A 22781-nucleotide genomic window follows, 5' to 3' on the forward strand; every position below is an offset into this window, starting at 1 on the left:
TCAACAAATCTGGCCCTCTTTGGAAAAAGTTTGGACACCCCTAGCTTAGTCGGTAGAACCTGAGATTCTCAATCTTGAAGTCATGGATTCAAATCCCACATCAGGCAAAAGATTCCTGGTTTGCCAGGGGTTTGGACTAAGATGACACTCATGGTCCCAACACTACGATTCTATGAAACCACACTGCAACCAACCAGGCTCTGGACCCCCTAATCTCTCACAATGCCAACAAAAATAAATACTGTATTTTTCACTCTATAAGATGCCCTTTTCCCCTCCTAAAAAGGGGAAATGTGTGCACGTCTTATGGAGTGAATGCAGGCGGGAGGCTCTGCTCAGCGCTCCCTTTAAAGAGCCGCACACACACTCTGCGCGCTCTTTAAAGGGAGTGCGGCTCTTGGGGGAGCCTTAGCCACTCCCCTTGCCTGGGCGAGGCTGCGCGCAGCTATCCCATAAGCCAGGACAGCCAGCGGGATCGCTGCGCAGCAATCCCACTGGCTGTCCTGGATTATGGGATTCAGATTTTTTTTATTGTTTTCTTCTTCCAAAAACTAGGTGCATCTTATGGTCTGGTGCGTCTTATAGAGCGAAAAATAAAAATAAGGGACCTACTCACATGATGCTCAAACAAAAAAACCCTGCACAAACACTATGCAACAGAACAAAAGATCATTATTCCCATTTCCCTCCCTCCGTCCCTCTCTCTTTCCCATCTTTTCCCCCACAAACGCATGATGTCTGTGGCAATAGTGTCTCATACCAAATGTAAACTGTGACGAAGACCCTACAAATAAAAAACGGAGATGCTATATGCACTTTTCCTTGTATATTTGTTTGTTTTTTAACACAAGAAAATCTTTAATAAGAGCCATTTTAAAAAAAAAAAAAAACCAAAAAAACCTCCCATCAGCCCCAGCCAACGTAACCAACGGCCAAGGATGATGGCAACAGCTTGAGGGCACTAGGACCTGAACAAGGGGTATTTATTTTTTATTTATTTTGATTTATTCAATTTGTATACCACCCTTTACCCACAGATCTCAGACCTATTTGGTTGTTTCTGCACCTTCGACCATTGCCGAACAGAGTTTAACCACACAGAAGTAGACCAAGGCTGCAGAAACTGAAATTAACTTGGCCACAAATAAACTACAGTACGCTGAATTTCCCTGGAAGGTCAGCTTTAAGAAGGGAAGACGATTTGCTCTTAATAAATATTAAAATGACTATAATAAAATGAGATCCGAATAAAAATTACAGTGGTACCTCGCAAGAAGAAATGAATTCGTTCTGTGAGTTTTTTCGTCTTGCGAAGCACGGATTTTGGAAAAGCTTCAAAAATCACCAAAGTCTTCAAAAACCTAAAAAAAGGCTACCACACCGCGTGCTATGAGTTGCTCCTCGAAGTCAAGTCGCAACTGACCCCCTGAATGCACGGTTTTAAGAAAAAGAAAACAAACTTGCAAGACAAAGGAAACAAACTTGCAAGACGTTTTCGTCTTGCAAAGCAAGCCCATAGGGAAATTCGTCTTGCGAAGCAACTCAAAAAACGAAAAACTCTTTTGTCTTGCGAGGCATTTGTCTTGCGAGGTACCACTGTATGTCAAAACCAAGAGCCAATTAAAAAAAACAAAATTATAATCCTGAATCTCCCTGGCAAAACAGAGCATTCTCTCTTAAGGGTTTTCTACTCTTGCCAATGTACCTCTCTCCAAAGTTGGCTTATTTCTCTCCCTCTTCCCCCCTCTCCGCCCACCAGCCCCAGTCAGCCTCCCCTCCACCACAGACCTCTCTCATTTCCTACTATGCTCTGCCAAACTCAATACAGGGAGTATCCATCCACCGGGTAGGATTTCACAATAATGGGATTTCGCACCAGGTGTCCTTTTATTTTATGGATCACTTCTGACATCTTGGCTGCCTGCCACCTGTTATGATCTGAGCCTGCTGTTTGGAGTTACCGACACTGGTCCCCTTTTCCATGCGCAGTCAAGCATAGCTGGGTTTGGGGGGGCTACGCAACCCTTCACTAAGGCTCAGGAAGTGTGTGGAGTGGTTTAAGTGGAGCTTACAGCAGCAGCAAGAATAAGCAGCAGCAAGAATACTCATTGCAAAGCATTGGAAGACACAAGACCTACCCACCTTGGAAGAATGGCAGATGCAAGTAATGGACTACATGGAATTGGCGGAAATGACCGGCAGAATCCGAGACCAGGGAGAAGAGTCAGTGGAAGAAGATTTGAAGAATTTTAAAATCTATCTACAGAAACACTGTAAAATTATTGAATGTTAATGACGTTGGAATGAAACGAAGTGGTTCTAGCAATAAGGCAAAATAAGAATATGCAAGAAGGGATTGATAGCAGATGAAAATTTGAAGTTAGAATATGTGAGGATAAACAATTAAGGGTAAATTAAGAGGGTATGAATTTGCTGAACAAATTTTTAAATGGAATACAAAAAAGGGAGGTGTGAGGAAGTCAGGAAAATAAGTAAATGATTGTAAGATATCAGAAAGAGGGATTCTTTTTTTTCTCTTCTTCTTACGTTAAATCTCGGTTTTTGTATTTTCTTTGTGTGTTCTTTGTTTATTGTTTACTGTTTTGTAATCCTTTTTTTGTTAAAAACTTAATAAATATTAATAATAATAAAAAAATAAGTGGAGCTTACCCTCCCAGCCACAAACCACCCCTCCGTCTTGTCACCACAATCAGTGGCATTCACAGGGCCAGCTCTACCATGGGGCAAAGAGAGGAAGCTGTCTCTGGCCATTTTTACTTGGGAGAGGCAACGCAAGACAGAGCAGGTTGTCCTGTATGCCCAATGCAAGCCCCGTTGCCTCCAGGTGTGCTGTCCTGCAGCCAGTTTTAAATAGAGCCACTGCCTCTTGTGGCAGAGAGTTCCACATTTTAACCATGCGCTGTGTGAAGTGCTTTCTTTTTTTAACTGTCCTGAATCTCCCAACATTCAGCTTTGTTTGATGTCCACGAGTTCAGGCATTATGACTGAGAAAGAAAAGCTTTGCTCTATCCACTTCCTCCATGCCGTGCATTATTTTGGACACCTCTAGGCGCTGTGGGTTAAACCACAGAGCTTAGGGCTTGCCGATCAGAAGGTCGGTGGTTCGAATCCCTGCAACAGGGTGAGCTCCCATTGCTCAGTCCCTGCTCCTGCCAACCTAGCAGTTCGAAAGCACATCAAAGTGCAAGTAGATAAATAGGTACCACTCTGGTGGGAAGGTAAACAAGTGTTTCTGTGTGCTGCTCTGGTTCGCTAGAAGCGGCTTAGTCATGCTGGCCACATGACCCAGAAGCTGTACGCCGGCTCCCTCGGCCAGTAAAGTGAGATGAGCGCCGCAACCCCAGAATCGGCCACAAATGGACCTAATGGTCAAGTTCCCTTTACCTTTACCTATCTTGTCATCTTATATATTCCATCTAGATAGCTGGGGTAGCTCAGTTGGTAGAGCATGAGACGAGAGACAGGGCACACAAAGAGAAAGGGCTGGGCAGGGAGGAGGAGAAAAGCAAGCTCAACTCAACCAGTAGAACATCGAGATTCTCAGTCTCAGCATTGTGGGTTCGAGTCCCATGTTGGGCAAAAGATTCCTGAATTGCAGGGGGTTGGTATAAATGACCCTTGTGGTCCCTTCCAACTCTACTGTCTCCCTGTGTTTTTATAGAGTACTAAAGTTTCGCTTCTCAACTTTCCCAGCAAACTCTCCCGGCTTTTCGCTTGGGGATTTTCCATTTCTTCTTTGCCCATGTGCAGCCCTCCAGAGCATGCGTAGGCAAACTAAGGCCCCGGGGCCCAGATCCAGCCCAATCACCTTCTAAATCCAGCCCATGGAAGGTCCAGGAATCAGTGTGTTTTTACATGAGTAGAATGTATCCTTTTATTTAAAATGCATCTCTGGGTTATTTGTGGGGCCTGCCTGGTGTTTTTACATGAGTGGAACGTGTGCTTTTATTTAAAATGCATCTCTAGGTTATTTGTGGGGAATAGGAATTCATTCATTTCTCCCCCCCCCAAAAAAAATAGCCTGGCCCCCCCCCCAAGGTCTGAGGGACAGTGGACCGGCCCCCTGCTGATAAAGTTTGCTGACCCCTGCTCCAGAGCATCTCAGCATCTGGGAGTCTTGGGTCCTTGCTCACATCCTTCCTTGGTTCAAAGACAAGGGGAGGGAAAGAGACAGGATGAATCGGTCAGCTCCGTTCTGGGTCATCCTGAGTCATTGCTTCCTTCAACCCAAACCAAGCGGACATTGAACTTCCCCCTGCCATTTGAGATCTGGGGCCCAGACACAAGATCAACACGAGTCGTCAACTAGGAACCATCTCAGGCAGAACCACCTCACCCAGCTCCTGTCCTATCACAGAAACATTAATTTAAAAATAATTAAGCGATTTATAAATGCCTTCAATAAGCAAACACTGTTAGAGGATTCTAAATTGTACTGCTCTGTGGTAAAAGGTAAAAGGTAAAGGACCCCTGGACGGTGAAGTCCAGTCGAAGGCGACTATGGGGTTGCGGCGCTCATCTCGCTTTCAGACCGAGGGAGCTGGCGTTTGTCCACAGACAGCTTTCTGGGTCATGTAGCCAACAGGACTAAACTGCTTCTGGCACAATGGAACACAGTGACGGAAGCCAGAGCGCACGGAAACACCATTTACCTTCCTGCCGCAGCAGCTTTCTGGGTCATGTGGTCAGCATGACTAAACTGCTTGTGGCGCAAGGGGACACCACGACAGAAGCCAGAGCGCACAGAAACACCGTTTACCTTCCCACCGCAGTGGTACCTATTTATCTACTTGCACTGGTCTGCTTTCGAACTGCTAGGCTGGCAGGAGCTGGGACAGAGCAACGGGAGCTCACCCCATCACGAGGATTTGAACCACCAACCTTCTGATCAGCAAGCCCAAGAGGTTCATTGGTTTAGCGCCACCCATGTCCCACCTGCTCTGTGGTAGCAGCTCACGGCACCCTCTGCAAACCACAGTTCCTGGGACACTGTTACTCAGCCTTCTGGAAGGTTTGCAAGTTGCTGCAGGAGGACCATGAATAACATCAGGGGAGGTGTGTCTGCCTCTAGAACCAAGGCGAACTCGAATAGCAACCTTAGTATTTTGGCTTTTGCCAGGAAGTTTGACATTGTTAATGTAATCTTACCATATTCATAGTATTGAAACGTTGTGGGTTTCTGTATGTTGCCGTACAGCACGGTCGCATCTTATGTGCATTTCACTTGCGCGCTTTCAAGGCTGAAAATGCGCAAGCAAGGCAGAGGGCAAGTGGGACCTTTGTCGCAAGCTTCTTGGGACGACTTCTTGCAAACCACTTTGAGGTTTCTTCCCTTTACAATCACGTGGCATATAAATTTTGCGAAATAAATAAGATAAATAAGTTGCATCTCAGGGGGCTGCACCAGACAGCGGTGCATAGCTTTGCCCCACACATCCTTCAATTTCCCCACTGTTTCAGACCGGAAGACCCTTGGGGGACCTGTTTATTTGTTTACGTACCTGTACAAAGCAGCAAGAATCACATAACGGTCATATCAATGCCAACAACCATAGCTGTGATTCTTGAATTGCAATAAGTTGGATGATCCTCGAGGTCCCTTTCAGCTCTACAATTCTATTATTCTATGAACCGGGCCTTATCTCTGCGCCCACCCCAACCGGCTGCCTCGTACCTGCCTCGCAATTGGAACCCGTGTGTCCCGGACAGCATTTCCACTCCAGAGCCGTGACCGTCTTGTAGGCCTGCTTGTACGTTGGCCTGACGATCGTTCTATAGCTGAGGAGAGACAAAAAACAAAATGGCTTCTTCAGGCAACAGGAGCTACAAGTGCAGAGAGCCTGGGGCTTCTGTGGGGGCCCAACTCCTATAATAAAGTGTGGGGCTGTGGAGGGAAGAGTAGAGTGGGTGGTTGGAGGGCCAAGGGCCAAGGAGACCAGGGTTCAAATCCCCTTGCAGCCATGATACACTCAATAGGTAAGCCTTGAGCCAGTCACTGTCCATCAGCCTAACCGGCAGGGTTGATATGAGGAGAAAATGCAGGGAGGTAAGATTTTCTAGGCCACCTTGAGACCCTTGGGGGAAAAGGATGTATTCAGTTTTATTGTTTTATTCTTTTTGTAAACTGCTTAGAGGTTTGCTTTTACAATCAAGCTGTACAGTGGTACCTTGGATCTCAAACACCTTGGTCCTCAAACACCTTGGTTCCCAAACACCAAAAACCCCAAAGTAAGTGTTCCGCTTTGCGAACATTTTTCGGAAGCCAAACGTCCGATGCGGCTGTCGGCTATTGTTTCTGGGGCTCCTGCACCAATCAGAAGCTGCGCCTTGGTTTTCAAACATTTCGGAAGTCAAATGGACTTCCGGAATGGATTAAGTTTGGCGCTTTTGTTTTTGCTATTTATTATGCGCTTTTGTTTTTGAAGCTTTTTTGGTTAATTTGTTTTTGTGTCTGTATGGAACCCAGTTCTGCTACTGATTCTGACTGATTGTGTGACTGCGGAAATGGATAAAAGCCCCCCATCCAAACAATGACTATCATCAGTGCAGGTAAGAAAAAAATGTTAATTTTAATTTTAATCATCTACAATACTGTCTTATTTATTTTATAGTACAGTAAATTGATTATTGCTTTCATTTTATGGCTCAATGGTCTTGTTAGATAGTAAAATTCATCTTAAGTTGCTGTTTTAGGGGTTGTTTTTAAAAGTCTGGAATTGATTAATCCGTTTTGCAGTGTGGTGTAGTGGTTAAGAGCGATAGACTCGTAATCTGGGGAGCCGGATTCGCATCTCCGCTCCTCCACATGCAGCTGCTGGGTGACCTTGGTCTAGTCACATTTCTTTGAAGTCTCTCAGCCCCACTCACCTCTCAGAGTGTTTGTTGTGGGGGAAGAAGGGAAAGGAGATTGTTAGCCGCTTTGAGACTTCTTCGGGTAGTGATAAAGCAGGATATCAAATCCAAACTCTTCTTCTTCTACTTCCTGTGCGAAAGTGCGCCTTGGTTTTGGAACGCTTCGGTTTTGGAACAGACTTATGGAACGGATTAAGTTTGAGAACCAAGGTACCACTGTATGCACATTTTATGAAATAAAAAGAATAAATGTAAGGATAAATAAATAAATGGCATTGGCAAAAGAAGCCTTAAAGCCAGGAAACCACCAGCCAGTGGGCCTCAACGGACCCGCCGCACCTCCTTGTTTGGCCTGCGGGGCCATTTTGGCCAAGCCCCACCCACCAGCTGCAGATAGGACACTGGGTGACTGGCAGGTGTTAAGCCCCACCGACCCGTCAAACATGACCCACTCGTTTGGAAATGGAGGAGGGCAGAGCTCGGTTTCCGTGTTTCAGGGTGTGTGGGAAGGCAAATAGGCTGGAAAGGATGTGGGAGGCTGGTCAAATGCTTTCGGCTTCCTCACCTGCCCCCCGTGCAAGTCGTGGGCCACCAGCAGCTCTGGAACACTCTCTGGAGGTAGGTGCCATTCTGGATATGACAGGAAACCGTCCGGGTGACAGTGTAAGAACACCAATTCCTGAAAAGAGGCAAGAGACACAGGATGAATCACCAGGTGCTGAGGAACAGAAGCGGAGGCAGAATATCCATTTGCCCTCGTGTTATGTGCCTGGTCTGGAAGCTTCCAGGAGCTCCAGCTGCAGCAGAATGTGGTGGCCAGAGTGCTGGTGGGGGCATCTGACTGACAACATGCCGCACCACCATTAGAGCCCACTTACAGCCAAGCCAGGTTCAAGGTCCTTGTATTCATGGACAAAGCCCTGAACAACATAGGTCCGAGGTACCCCAGGGATCTCTTGAGCCCTTCTATCCCAGCTCCATCGCCATCTATCATGGATGCCTTAGCTGAGATTCCTGTATTGCAGGGGCTTGGACTAGATGACACTTGGGGGTCCCTTGTAGCTCAACAATTCTCTCTGTCATATATGCACATACATATATTTTTGTGTGTGTGTGTGCGTGTGTGTGTATATGTTTTACAATTTTTACTCATTTTTACATCTTTAAGATATCAATGACTTCCCTTCTTCTCTTCCACGGTTCATTTTACATATCCTAAATCCCTGCATACAGAAACTATACCATTCAGTATTCCATTATTGCATCCATCATAACTTATTCAAACTACTGAACTTATCTTAATGCTGCCAGCGTTTTCAGCCGTACACAGTTATTCCCCATACATTCAATGAACGTTTTCCAATCTTCTCTAAACGTATGTTCTTCTTGTTCTCTTATTCTATATGTTAAGTCTGCAAGCTGCGCATATTCTGTCAACTTTAGCTGCCAATCTTCTGTAGTCGGACTTCGCTTGTTTTCCTTTTGGGGGCTAACAAAACACAGGCCGCAGTAGTGGCACACATAAATAAACTTTTTTGAAACCTGGGAATTTCAGTCTGAATTATCCCCAACAGAAAGGACTCTGGTTTCTTTGGGACAACTTGATGATTCTATGAGATTATCTACAGGAGCATCATTGATCGTTCCTCGCCATTACCATCCTTGCCTTCTGACGAGGACGCCACTGGGTGGAAGGTGCAAAACACTTGCGCAAACAAGCAGCACTGCATCCACCGCTGAGTCCAGGATGCCGGGCTACACGGGATGCTGACCTGACCCAGCTGCTAGGCCAGGGGTTGGCAACGTGCGGCCCATGGGCCGGATCCAGCCCACGAAGACCATTTTACCGGCCCATGAGCCACCCCCAAACTGAGTCACCCGCTAAACAGGCACAGTGCGGCACAGGGGCTCACTCAGTGGCACCAGAATTCACATCTATGGACACGCAGATACCGAAAATCACCTCTGCGCATGCCCAGATGCCAAAAATCACTTCTGCGCAGGAATGATTTCCGGTGTCTGGGCATGCACAGACGTGATTTCTGGCATTGCGCTGCACTGGTCCGGCCCACGGACGATCTCCGCAGGAGTGATCCGGCCATGACTGGTAAACCTTGCTGACACCTGCGCTAGGCTCTTATGTTTTTGGCTGTTCAGATGACCTCAAAGGTCCCTTACAAGTCAATCATTTCATCTTCCCCCTACTCTTTTGGTTTCCCCACCCTAACGAAAGAAAATTCAAGGCAAGAGCTAGAATCTCAATGAGGGGCAGGGGTGCCAACCTGAATAAAATATTGGGAAGGGGGCAGGTAAGTCCTGCCCTGTATAACTGATCACATGATGAGGCGCACTCACACCATTTGAATGGCAATGCCCGGCCCCCTCAATTTGGGGGGAGGGGCGAAGGGAGCTCATCCCCTAGGAGTTGGCACCTATTGCCAGCACCCTCCCACCGAGCCCCTAATGACTACAACACCGAAGCAACAACATGCAGTTAAAACCAGTGTGCGAAGCCTTCATGACCCCAGGAATATTCCCAGCCCAGACTTTCCCCAGTTTGTGATTGACACCTTACTCGGTCCAAGAAACCAAAACACTGCGAGTTGCCAGATGAACACCCCGCTGGCACTGAACTGAACTGCCTCTCCACAGTCTGAGCAAGGAAGAGGGGGGGTGCGCCTGTGCGCCCATAATATAGGGGAGGAGAGAGCGAGAACTTGAAAAGGCTGGAAAAGGGCCCTGGAGAGGCGATTAAGCATTCCAGAGAGCAAACAGGAAGGGGAATTCCCTCCAGCCCCAGAAACCTGGTGCCAAGTCTTGCTCTTGAGAGGTCTGTAATTTTCCGTGCCAGAGTCATAAATCCCTGACTGGCAGGATGGAGAAAGGAAATACTCGCCTTGTGGGGGGTTCACAGGACCTAGCATTGCTACTCTCTCCGTCCGTCTGGCGCGCATATATGAGACACGTTAAGTCTCTGAATTCTAGGCAGCAGCAAACTTTTCCAGGAGAGCCGGCAAAAGGGTCAGGTAATGCGAGATCCCGAGGTTGCCAAAACACATGGAATCTGGAGGTCACCTTTCAAGCCTTGATCTAATCTAAATGGAGACCTTTCAGCAGGTCAAGAGCTGGGGGCAGCCGAGCAGGCTCAGAACAGCAAGGGCCTGATGTCAGCGATGTGTCGAGGCATCACTCCAAGGGGTTCCTTTTTATCAAAGGCTTAAGAACACAAGAAGAGCCTGCTGGATTAGGCCAATGGCCTGTCTAGTCCAGCATCCTGCTCTCACAGGGACCAAACAGATGCTCCAGCAGGGAATCTGTAAGCAGGACCTGCATGCAAGAGCATTGTGGTTTCCGGCAACTGGCCTTCAGAAACACCACTGCCTCTGATCGTGCCAGCAGATCTTGGCTAGTAGCCTTCCCCTCCCTAAGCTGCCCCAGTTTGGTGGTACATGTCCCAGCGAATCCCAGTTTGCCTTTCCAGGGGGAGGGGATGCCTTTTTTAAAAATCTTAAAAGTGTGAGTTGATAGACCTGCTGCATTCTTCAGGATTCAGCACCACCACCGTGGTTTCTGGAAATTAAGGGTGCCATTCTGTTTTAGTAAAGGTAAAGGGACCCCTGACCATTAGGTCCAGTCGTGGCCGACTTTGGGGTTGCGGTGCTCATCTGGCTTCATTGGCTGAGGAAGCCAGCATACAGCTTCTGGGTCATGTGGCCAGCATGACTAAGCCGCTTCTGGCGAACCAGAGCAGCGCACGGAAACGCCATTTACCTTCCTGCCGGAGCGGTACCTATTTATCTACTTGCACTTTGACGTGCTTTTGAACTGCTAGGTTGGCAGGAGCAGGGACTGAGCAACGGGAGCTCACCCCGTCGCAGGGATTCGAACCACCGACCTTCTGATCGGCAAGTCCTAGGCTCTGTGGTTTAACCCACAGCGCCACTCGTGTCCTGCCATTCTATTTTAAGCACGTCCAATCGATGCATGAAGGTAGATCAGAAGCGGAACGGGGCAGGGACACTTAGATGCTCTCTGCCAACACGCTCAGGAGCCGGGAACGGAACCCCCATGCAAAATGGTTGCTGCCTGCATGGAGACACTTACCTGGGAATAAGCCACACGGTGACAAAGTGCAATTTGCACACAAGTAAGTTTGCAAGGATTGCACTGCCATGTCTTGGATGGAGGCAACAGACATCGCAGGCCTGTGGGGCAAGTGTGTAAATAAGGCATGGGGATCCTGTGGCTTGCTCAACTGATGTTATTGGACTCCAACTCTCATCATCCCAAGATGTTGGACTGGAGGGTGTTGGGAGTCTAACCATATATGGAGGACCACAGATTTTGCCATTGCTTGTGGGCTAGACACCTGCTTCCTTATCATTACTTTAGCGGCAAATTCACAGCTGTAGGGTCCCTTCAGGGGAGACACAGTCACTCCTCCTCCTTTGATTATACAGTGGTACCTCGGGTTACAGACGCTTCAGGTTCCAGACTCCGCTAACCCAGAAATAGTACCTTGGGTTAAGAACTTTACCTCAGGATGAGAACAAACATTGTGCTGCGGTGGCAGCAGGAGGCCCCATTAGCTAAAGTGGTGCCTCAGGTTAAGAACAGTTTCAGGTTAAGAACGGACCTCCGGAACAAATTAAGTTCTTAACCCGAGGTAGCACTGTACAACCATTTTACAATTATTCGATAATAATAACAACATTGCAACAGTCAATGCAGATCTCCATGTGTTGCCTTTCAGCTAGATCAACTATTTCCTGTGCACGTAGATGGACAAATGATTTGGAGTGCTCCAATGTCACCTTAAAAGTGACCCAGGTGGTGCTTTCTGCAAAGTTCAATTGTACGCAGAATTTGCATGCCATTCTCTTGAGACAGAAGCCCCTGGTTTGTTTTTCAGGGTTCCTAAACACGTCCTTGGTGTTCTTCCCACGCCTCTCCTCCAGAAGGACCCTAGGAGCCCACCCTCATTGGCTGGCTCACTTCCTTTCACTCTGATTGGCTCCCATCAGCACAAAGTGGAAGGAGACGACTTCTTAGTGGCTAGAAAACTCCCTTTTTGTGCTGATTGGGTGGTTCTAAGATGCTGGAGGCAAGATCTCTGCTGGGACGCTGCAGCTGCAGAAATAGTAAGGGGTCTTTGACTCCACCCCCCATAAGCCTGGACCACTTCGCCAGTGTTCCTCTTCCAGTAAATTGGTGGGAGCTGGCAGAAGGCAGTTTCACATGGGAGCACACTACCCAAAAGGGGATGAGGGTCAAATGGCAAATCACATCAAATGCATCATCTGTATGGTTTTTAAAGAGATTGTAAAATAGAAACACTACTGACAAAATTAGGACTTTGGAGCCCAGTTAATATTTGCTTCCCACACCACAGCCTTGAGAAAAATTGCCCCTCCTGGGACCAATAGCAGCTGGGGGGGGGAAGAGATTTTTGGTGAGAACACAGTGGGTGGAAAGAGTTAAAGCCCCCTCTGTGCCCCATTCCTGAACTTGAACTTTTTAGGCTTATAGAAAAGGCAAGAAGGAGGTGACACGACAGAAATGTATAAAATTACGGAGAAAGTGGATTAAGAAAAAAAATTGCTCCTTTTTGCATAAAACTAGAATTCGTGGAAGTCCAACAAAGCTGAATGTTGGGAAAGACAGGACAGAAAAAAAGAAAGGACTTCTTCACACAGTGCATTGTTAATCTGTGGAACTCACTCCCACAGGAGACAGTGACAGCTACCAACTTGAACGGCTTCAAAAAGTGGGTTAGACAAATTCCCGGAAGATAAGGTATTTTGTTTCCCTCTGCCCTTTCCCTAGTCAACGTGGTCAACGGTGACGATGAAGTTGTAGCCCGATGCCATAGCAATAGCCATAGTACTGCCATTTCAGTGGGTCTACCCTGAGTAGGGCTAACATTGGATGCAGCAACCCTCTATTGCTTTCGCTGCAATCCCTCTGGAAAAGCTTTCCCTCAAAGTTGTTGAGCTTCCTGGAATTCACCACTTAAAACAACAACAACCCACAGGTTTGTTGCAAATGTTGGCTTGACACTTTGCTGACTCACCATAAGCCAAATTTATAAGGGCTGGGGTCTGTCTCTTCCCCTACACACCAGTTCAGCCCCAAATCGTGCATTCCTCCACCTTTTACACAACCCCAGAGGCTCAAGCCAACATCCCAGCAGAAGCTTCCTTGTGTTGCAGCCTCACGGATGGAGCAAGATCAAAGGAACCTCAAGCCACTTCTGTCATTCCACACAGCATGAGAGGCAAGGATTCGGCTGCCCAGCAACCACTGCCCCGCACAGTCCTTCAACCAGAAGAGACCACCTACAGACAGGGTTCATTCATTCCCAGTCTCAGGCCTGCCTACATCACTGAAATGCATGCTGCACTCTGCGTATGGGGAAGGCATGGCAAAAGACAGGTCCCTTCCAACACTAGGATTCTATGGCAGCTGAAAGGAGAGACAACCTTCATGATCAAGGTGTCTCCCCTCCTGCCAAGGAAGGAAGGAATAACCTTGTGAGGTGAAAGGATAAGAAAGAGGGATTTATATCTGGATGCTAGGATAGAGATGACAAGAAAAACAGGAAAGCAGGAAGACACAATGAGAGGTAAAGGAGGTGCTGTGGGATTGGTGGAAGTCAATGTTTGTTTTTCTTTTTAGTGTTTATATTATTAACTTGTAAGATATGGATTTGTGTTTTGTTTGTTTGTTTTGAATGTTGTTTTTTGTGTGTTGTTATTTTTTGATATTTTTCGAGTTGTTGTTGTGTGGAAAATACTAATAAAAGACAGTGGTACCTCGGGTTAAGTACCGTATTTTTCGCTCTATAACACACACCCAACCATAACACGCACATAGTTTTTAGAGGAGGAAAACAAGAAAAAAAATATTCTAAATGAAACAGTGGATGTATGATTTTTGTGGTTCATGCTGTGGCCACAGACATGTGATCTGACGGTGAGTTTGGGGTAGCCCAATGCAAAAATCCTGAGGATCCATGTGGATCCATGTTTTGTAACCACGTTTATACTGGGGAGGGAAGGAAAAGCACTCAAGGGACAAGGAACACGCGTGAGGTGGGTGGAGAAGGATACTGTTAATAATGCAGAAGAGGGGTATAAGAGGAGAAGGCTCCTCTCCTCTCCCGATTTGCTCCTTTAAAGCAAGCAGGCTCTCTGTCCCTCTCTCCTCCCCACTCAGTGGCTCTTCTCCCACTTTGCTGCTTCAAAGCGAGCCACGGAAGAGGGAAGGAAGGGGAACCATGGATCCTCTGCTCACGACTGCAGCAGATGCCCCCGTCATTCGTAGGCATTCGCTCCATAACACGCACAGACATTTCCCCTTACTTTCTAGGAGGAAAAAAGTGAGTGTTATGGTGCAAAAAATACGGTACTTAATTCGTTCCGGAGGTCCGTTATTAACCTGAAACTGTTCTTAACCTGAAGCACCACTTTAGCTAATGGGGCCTCCCGCTGCTGCCGCACCGCCAGAGCACGATTTCTGTTCTCATCCTGAAGCAAAGTTCTTAACCTGAAGCACTATTTCTGGGTTAGCGGAGTGAAGTCGCCAAGGGCTCAATGAGGACGGGAAACTTACTAAGTCGCTCTGATACTTTTTTGGGGGGGTGGGGGAGAGTCTCACAGGGGTCAAGGTGCTTACTGTTAAAGGCCAACAGAGCCTCATCTCTTGAGCACACACTTGCCCAGGGACTGGTTCCAGTCCCGGGTTGATGAAGGGGGATGGATGATGACAACTCCCCTACTTCTGACATTCCTGTCACATTCCTCCTCAGCATCATGCTAGCCCCACGGCCACCACCTACCTCCTGGAGCGAGGCCATGCGACAGCCTCGCCACTGCCCCCCCCCAGCCCATCACAAAAGCCTCTTTATGCCTTGCCTTCCCCCTGTCAATCAGGCCTCTTCTGGTCCTGATGCTGCAGGCTTGCGGGTGGGTGGGTAGCTGGCCAACAACCGCTCACCCCAGAGCAGCTGGAAGGGGTTGTCCCTGGCGCTCGTGGAATGTGAGCACTCAGCATCAGGGCCGCCCCTGTGGCCAAGATCCCAGCCCGCCAAGAGGGACGGGCGCCAGTGGCCAAGTGGAGTTAATGAGCAGATCTCCCTGATCTTCTGTTCCCTCCCTTCCCCCCCCCCAAAAAAAACCTGGGCCCACCATAAGAAGCGCTCTGCGGCTGTCTCGATTCCGCTCTCCAGCTGCAAGACCTCCCTAGACACGGTTCCCATGACGCCTGGGAGGCAGGCTGCCTGGTCTAGGGAGGAACGTCATCTGGCCAGCATTGCCGCTGGCTGAAAGGGATGCTCTCCCTTAAGGCAGGGCTGGGAGAAAGAATGTAAAGACCCAAGAAGTACCCTGCTGGTCAGGCCAATGACCCATCTAGTCCAGCATCCTGGTCTCACAGTGGCCAACCAGACACCTGTTGGAAACCTGCAAGTGGGATTCGAACACAGGAGTCCTCTCCCCCTCCTGCGGTTTCCAGCAACTCGTACTCAGAAGCATTGCTGCCTCCGACTGTGGAAGCAGAGGACAGCCATTGTGGCTGGCAGGAGTGCTAGAAACTCAGATATGTAAGCTAGGCACCGAATGGCTCCTTAAGCCAGGATTGCAGTCGCCAAAACGGAATGCCTAGTTGCCATTTTTGGCCCAGACAGATACAAGTCGTATTTTTCAACAACAACAATTTTATTATTTATACCCTGCCCATCTGGCTGGGTTTCCCCAGCCGCTCTGGGTGGCTTACAAAATATATAAAACATAATAAAGCATTAAACACTAAAGACTTCTCAATACAGGGTTGCCTTCAGATACCATCCAAAAGTTGTATACAGTCATACCTCAGGCTACAGCCACTTCAGGTTGCGTTTTTTCGGGTTATGGACCGCCGAAACCCAGAAGTAACGGAATGGGTTACTTCTGGGTTTCGGCGGTTGCGCATGTGCAGAAGTGCTAAATCGTGCTTTGGGCATGTGCAGAAGCACTGAATCACAACCCGCACATGCGCAGACGTGGGTTGCGAACGCTGCAGGTTGCGAACGTGCACCCTGCACAGATCACATTCACAACCAGAGCATCCACTGTAGTTGTTTATCTCCTTGACATCTGAAGGGTGTTCCACAGGGAGGGCGCCACTACTGAGAAGGCCCTCTGCCTGGTTCCCTGTAACTTTGCTTCTTGCAGTGAGGGAACCGCCAGAAGGCCCTTGGAGCTGGACCTCGGTATCCGGGCTGAACGATGGGGGTAGAGACACTCGTTTAGGTATACTGGACTCTAAAAATTTAGCACCATTTAGGACTTTAAAAGTCAGCACCAACACTTTGAATTGTGCTCAGAAACGTACCGAGAGCCAATGAATATCCTTTAGGATCAGTGTTACATGTTCACCAGTCTAGCTGCCGCATTCTGGATTAGTTGCAGTTTCTGGGTCACCTTCAAAGTAGCCCTATGTAGAGCATTGCAGTAGTTCAAGTGGCAGATAACCAGATCATGCACCACTCTGGTGAGACAGTATGTGGGCAGGTAGTGTATCAGCGAGTGTACCAGGTGGAGCTGGTAGACGGCTGCCCTGGACACAAAACTGACCTGCGCCTCCATGGACAGCTGTGAGTCCAAAACACGACTTTTTGGCTCCTGAAATGCATTCTGATTGTGCAGATAAAATATCATGGGTAGAATTCTATAGGATGTGTTGCTAGTACAGTCATACCTCGGGTTACAGCCGCTTCAGGTTGCGGGTTTTTTGGGTTGCGGATTGCCGAAACCTGGAAGTATCGGAACAGGTTACTTCCGGGTTTCAGTGGTTGCGCATGCGCAGAAGCGTTAAATCGTGCGGGTTGCGAATGCTGCAGGTTGCGAACGTGCATCCTGAAGGAATCACGTTTGCAAGCCGAACGTCCACTGTATGTGGAAACAGTCAAGATCCAATGATTCCCTGGCATGCACCTGCAGGTGGTGGAGGCGTCAGGTGCCATCCTGGAGCCCGGGCATCTTCACTTGGTCGCAAGTGGCCAGTAGCCAGGTGCAAAATGTGCCTGGCACCTGGGTAATTTCAAACACTGGCTAGTAGCCACCAGAGCAGACAACTTTTGTTCCTAGGATTCGGGGCAGGGGGGGAGAGAGGACTATTAAAGTGCCTTAAATGTATAGCATGGATATGACCTAAAAGCACATGCATGATGCAGCCTGTGCCATTTTATTTAATTGAAGTATTTCTATGTCACCATTCATTTACAGAGGGAAAAAATGCCACCAAAGAAAGTCACACCGTAAAAAAACGTAATGCTCAGTAAAAAATCTAACTCATCAGGAAAACAACCAAGGCATTCAGGGGAATGGCTGTAGCTCAGTGGCAGAGGATTTGCTTTGCAGAAGGTCCCAAGTTCAATTCCCAGCATCCCCACATAACGCTAGGAGAGAAGCCTCTCTGAAATCTAGCCAGTGTCGACAATACTAGACAGCTAGACAGACCAAAGGTCTGACTCAGGATACACACAACCCATTTATCTGGCCCTGTCAAAAGCGACTATGGGGTGCGGCACTCATCTCGCTTTCAAGCTGAGGGAGCCAGCGTTTGTCCATAGACAGCTTTCCGGGTCATGTGGTCAGCATGACTAAACCACTTCTGGTGCAAGGGGACACCGTGATGGAAACCAGAGCACACAGAAACACCTTTTACCTTCCCACCACAGCGGTACCTATTTATCTACTTGCATTGGTGTGCTTTCGAACTGCTAGGTAGGCAGGAGCTGGGACAGAGCAACAGGAGCTCACCCTGTCGTGGGGATTTGAACTGTCGACCTTCTGATTGGCAAGCCCAAGAGGCTCAGTGGTTTAGATCACAGGGTCCTTTACCTTTACCTAGTAGGGTTTCCACTCTCCCCCTCCATTTGATTGCAGTGTTTACTGAAGGCCAGAGCGGAACCCCCTTGAAACGCAGCAAGCAGAAATCAGCTTGGTGGTTCAGAAAATTCCGTAGCCCGACTCCTGCATTGCCATCACAGGCAAGTGATGGCCCAGAGTGAGCCAGGATGCTCCACCCCCAACATTATCAGGGCAATGCCTATAATTAGCTGTGGTCATTCAAAGAGTAGGAAATGCTTCCTTTCCTGCCTCCACATTCTTTTCCCCCTCTCAACCTGGTGCAGCACACTTAGTAGCAGGAGCCCAGAGCCTTTTATCAGCCTGGGGGCTGCATGCTGGGAATTGAGAGTGGGCAGAGCAACAGGTATAAATGTCTCCCTTTGTACACCAGGTTGGTTTCTAGTGCTACAGACTCTCTGTCCTCCATCCGTCCGTCCAAGCAAGCAAGCAAGCATCATCATCAGGCTTCAAGGACACAGCCCAGCCAGGCAAAAACACTGGAGGAAGGTGAAAGGCAAGGCTAGGGAGATTCCCAGGGGCCAGATAAAGGGGAACAGAGGGCCACATTTGGTCCCTGGGCCTGAGGTCCCCAATTTCAGTGTTAGAGGCTGCCCAGCTAGGAACGCCAGAGTGGTATAGTGGCTAGAGTGTTGGACTAAGACCCGGGAGACCAGGGTTCAATCCCCCGCTCAGCTTAGAAATTCACTGAGTGACCTAGGGCCAGTCACTGTCTCTCAGCCTAACCTACCTCACAGGGTTGTTGTGGGGAATAAACGAGGAGGGGCAGAACCATGTATGCTGTCTCAAGCTCCTTGGTGGGATATAAATGTGACAGATAAATAAACAAAGAGCAAATGACACCTGCACTGGGACATGGGCCACCCTTCCTTAACTCGCCTTGTTGTTCTCTGTCCATTGATGCAGGTGTCCTTTGCTTTATTTATTGCTAGCCAATGTTGCTAGCAAAATCTTTGGAAGCGCCCTTTCACCAAGACTTGCTACCCCAAAATACGTGTCACAAATAAGGATGGCAGAGAAATTTGATCCGGTTCATGTTTTGATGCAAGCCTACATAGCTTGTACAGTGGTACCTCAGGTTACATACGCTTCAGGTTACATACGCTTCAGGTTACAGACTCTGCTAACCCAGAAATAGTGCTTCAGGTTCAGAACTTTGCTTCAGGATGAGAACAGAAATTGTGCTCCGGCGGCGCAGCAGCAGCAGCAGGAGGAGACCCCATTAGCTAAAGTGGTGCTTCAGGTTAAGAACAGTTTCAGGTTAAGAACAAAGCTCCGGAACGAATTAAGTACTTAACCCGAGGTACCACTGTACTTCCCAAGCCAACGTGGGAACCAAAACTACAGCTACCCTTTGCCATTTATACCTAAATTCAGTAGCTAGATTAGTCATTACCCTGCAAGACCTGCAATATAGATCAGGAGTGCTCTAAAACTATATTCAAAGTGGGGGTGGGGAGGTCCTATCATTTCACCATTCCTTAATTTCCTTCACTGCAAGTATAAAAGTTATGATAACTTTTATATGGTTATTAAAACATGCCTTCAGAACTAGCCCTAACTTCAGAGCTGACAAAGCACAATTAACTTATGGAATTCACTGCCACCAGACCCATTCATGGCTAGCAGCCCAGGTGGTTTTCAAAAGCTGGTGCAAATTCACATAGTCTGAACACATCCATTACTCTCTCCATCCTGGCTGGTTGGTATATCATAGAATTGCAGAGTTGGAAGGGGCTACGAGAGTCATTTAGTCCAACCCCCTTGAAATGCAGGAATCCTTTGCGCAACGTGGGGCTTGAACCCACAACCCGGAGATTAAGATTCTCCTACTGTGCTGATGGAGTTGAGCTTGCTTTTCTCCTCCTCCCTGCCCAGCCCTTTCTCTGAATGTGCCCTGTTGTTTCTCATTTCATTTTTATTTCTTATGCTATTTGTTTCCTCTATTCGCTGCCCTTCCTCCATCAGGGTGGCAACAACAGCTAAGACAATAAATATCAGTGAGGGAGGTTTGCAGTTCAATGGCAAAGCGGCCGCTTTGCATGCAGGTCCCACATTCATTCGCCAGCTCCGTCTGCAGATGTGGCAAGGAAAATATTCCCTGCCTGAAACCCTGGAGAGCTGCTGCCTGTCAGTGTGACCATCACTGATCTACAAGGGCCAATGACCTGCCTCAGTACTGAGGCAGCTTCTTGTATGTTTTGTTCATTAGGCATTCTGGAAACCTTTCTGCAGAAATAACATGACTGTGTGGCATAATGGCTAGAGCATCAGACGAGGACCCGGGAGAGACCAGTGTTCCAATACCTACTTGGCCATGAAGCTCACTGGCAGTGGCGTAGTGTGGGGAGTGCAGGGGGGCCCGGCCGCACCGGGCGCAACATCTGGGGGTTAGGGTTAGGGGGTGCAAATCCACGGGTTAGGGGGCGCAAATTACTTGCCTTGCCCCGGGTGCTGACAACCCACGCTACGCCACTGCTCACTGGGTCTTCTTGGGCCAGTCACTGCCTCTCAGCCTAACCAACCTCACAGGGCTGTTGTGGAGGGTTACATAAAGCTGCGAAGGGGGCATGCATACCACCATAGGTGCCAACTCCCTGGGACCCTGAGCACCCACAAAATTCCACATGACGCACCCACAAATTTTGGTGCCAGGGCCATGCACATTGCATGACACCCACAGCCCCAGGCACCCACAGTCGCAGAGCCAAGCTGGCACTCCTGCACACCACTTTGAGCTCCTTGGAGGAAAAGTTGAACCTATGAATGCCATAAATAAAATGGAGCTCCCTTGTGTAGGAGCAGTCTATCCGCAAAGAGATAAAGCAACAGGGCTTGCGAGCTTCCCAGAGGCATCTGTCTGCTGGGAAAGAAGGATGAATTAGATGGGCCTAGCCCAAGGAGCTCTGGGCATTAAAAAGCACAATCCGCATTAAACCCCCCGGAGTAACCACACGCCCGCCTTACCTCCGATTGGCGTACTGGAGCCCCGCGCGGTTCCAGGTGCAGCTGACCGGCGCCGGGAGCAAGCAGCAAAGCCAAAGCGCAGCTCGGAGGCAGCCCGGCCAGCGCCGCCGCCTTCTCCCGGCCGTCTCCATAAAGAGCCGCGGGGCAGCTGGAGAGCCGGCCAGTCCCCCTGCAGGCAACCGTGTTTCTGATGGCGGGGAGAAGGGGTGGAAAACCGAGCGAGCGAGCCGTGCGCCCTCCCCGACGCGCAAAAGGCTCCCCGGCTTAAGGAGCCCTCATTGAGACGCCCAGCCAAGGCAACCGCGGGAGAGGAAAAGTCCTCCGCTTGGCAAAGGACAGAGAGAGAGAGAGAGAGAGAGAGAAACACAGAGAGAGAGAGAGAGTATGGGTGGCTCCGTGCCAAGCCCAGGCGGAATAAATCCAGGGGTTTCAGCCAAAACAGAGCGAGGAGGGGAAAGAGCTCAGCTGCGCGCTGCTGCTGCTTACAAGCTGCAAACCCCAAATAAATAGAAGAAGGAATGAGATCTATCTTTTAAAAAAGAGAAAAGAAAAGCACGGGAGGAGAAAATGGCATTCAACTCCTTTCTCTCCGCATCCAGCTAGGCTGCAGGAGGGCGCTGATCAGCTGCTGCGCGCGCGTGCAAAAGCGTGCAGGCTGCACCGGATAGATCAGAAGAGTGCAAAAGTAGAAAAGGGCCTCCTTCTTTCCTCCTCCCCCACATGCTGGAGGGCCCCGGCCGTGGGGAAGGGTAGCCTTCCAGGGGCTGGATTTCCAGCAGAGGGGTGAGAGAGAACTTTGTCTAGCCTGAAACTCTTAACCCTTCCCACTTTTGGTACAAGGTGCCTCTTTGCAAAATATTTTATTTGCAAAATATCTTATTTGCAAAATACGTTGCATAACCAATGCAACATGTATCTATACATTTCACCTGCAGATCCCTCCCCTTTTCTCAAGCCCCCCCCCCCACCTTCGATTAGATCAAGGAAACCAGAGAGAGAGGCCGAGGCCTTTGCAAAGGGTCCCCTCCCTCCTCATTTGCCCCCTCCCCCTGCTCAGTCTTTCATGTTCAAACCCTGGAAAAGTTCCCCTATTCACTCTTGGCCTTCTTAAGCAGAAAAAGAAAGGACTTAGGGGGTGGGGTGGATGTGTTGAGATCACACACACAAGACCAGCTTTTTTCAGGAAGCCAATGTCTCTCCTCTCCCACCCCCCACCCCCGTTGCCAAGGAGTTGCACCTCAAAGGAGGCCTTTACAAAGCGGGGGGGGGGTGCAGATTTGGCATGTCATAAAGGGCAATTGTGTGGCACCCCAAATTTGCCCCCTTTCCTTTGTGTGGGAGACACAGCGAGCTGCTCCAAGAGGGTACCTGCTCATAGGAGCTGCAAAAAGAGCCGGCAGTGTGTGACCCTTGTTTAACCTGTTATATATATTTTTTCACCTCTGTGGGAGAAATACAGCTCAAAGGAGGACATCTCAAGGGTGTGAGAACAACCAGGGGGAAAGAGAAGGGCTGAATTGCCCCATCATCATTATTTCTCCACTTAAGTTCAGTAAAACTTACCCAGGAAAAAAAACCCCATTCACCAGTTTTCCCCAATTTGGTTCACTCCATAGGTTTTGAAGTACAACTCCCATCATTCCCAGCTGCGAAATCAGCTGGGAGCTGCAAAACCTGGGAGGCATTTGAGGCATTGTGCTGCAACATCTTTCTCTTCTCTCTCTCCCACACCACATCATCTTCAGGGCAGGATGCTGTTCGTCAGCCCCCTAACCTGCTGCCTGGAGCATGTGCTACATCAGGGGGTCAGCAAACTTTTTCAGCAGGGGGGCTGGTCCACTGTCCCTCAAACCTTGGTCCACTGTCCCTCAGACCTTGGTGGAAATTAATGAATTCCTATGCCCCACAAATAACCCAGAGATGCATTGTAAATAAAAGGACACATTCTACTCATGTAAAAACACACTGATTCCCAGACCTGCTGGATTTAGGCAGCAATTGGGCCGTATCCGGCCCCCGGGCCTTAGTTTG

General features: G+C 48.8%; 1 protein-coding gene across 5 annotated transcripts in view; it reads right to left on the minus strand.

Annotated features, from left to right (window-relative positions):
• The window catches only part of EMID1 (EMI domain containing 1), a 63799-nt gene extending 42365 nt beyond the window's left edge, over positions 1-21434 (minus strand). For 2 of the 5 annotated variants that reach the window (XR_014151411.1, XM_081841951.1), the window contains exons 1-3: positions 20751-21434; positions 7439-7552; positions 5696-5799 (exon numbers count right to left, since the gene is read on the minus strand). Coding sequence is in view for 4 of the 5 variants with exons in the window: in XM_081841951.1 (XP_081698077.1) it covers positions 5696-5799; positions 7439-7552; positions 20751-20881 (349 nt within the window). In the remaining variant the exon portion in view is untranslated. The remainder of the gene's footprint in view (positions 1-5695; positions 5800-7438; positions 7553-20750) is intronic. The other 3 variants (XM_081841950.1, XM_081841952.1, XM_081841953.1) reach the window with 3 other exon arrangements.
• Positions 21435-22781: the final 1347 nt, after the last annotated feature.

This window comes from Podarcis erhardii (genome assembly GCF_964252035.2).
Source record: "Podarcis erhardii genome assembly, chromosome: 15".
Classification (NCBI taxonomy): Eukaryota; Metazoa; Chordata; class Lepidosauria; order Squamata; family Lacertidae; genus Podarcis; species Podarcis erhardii.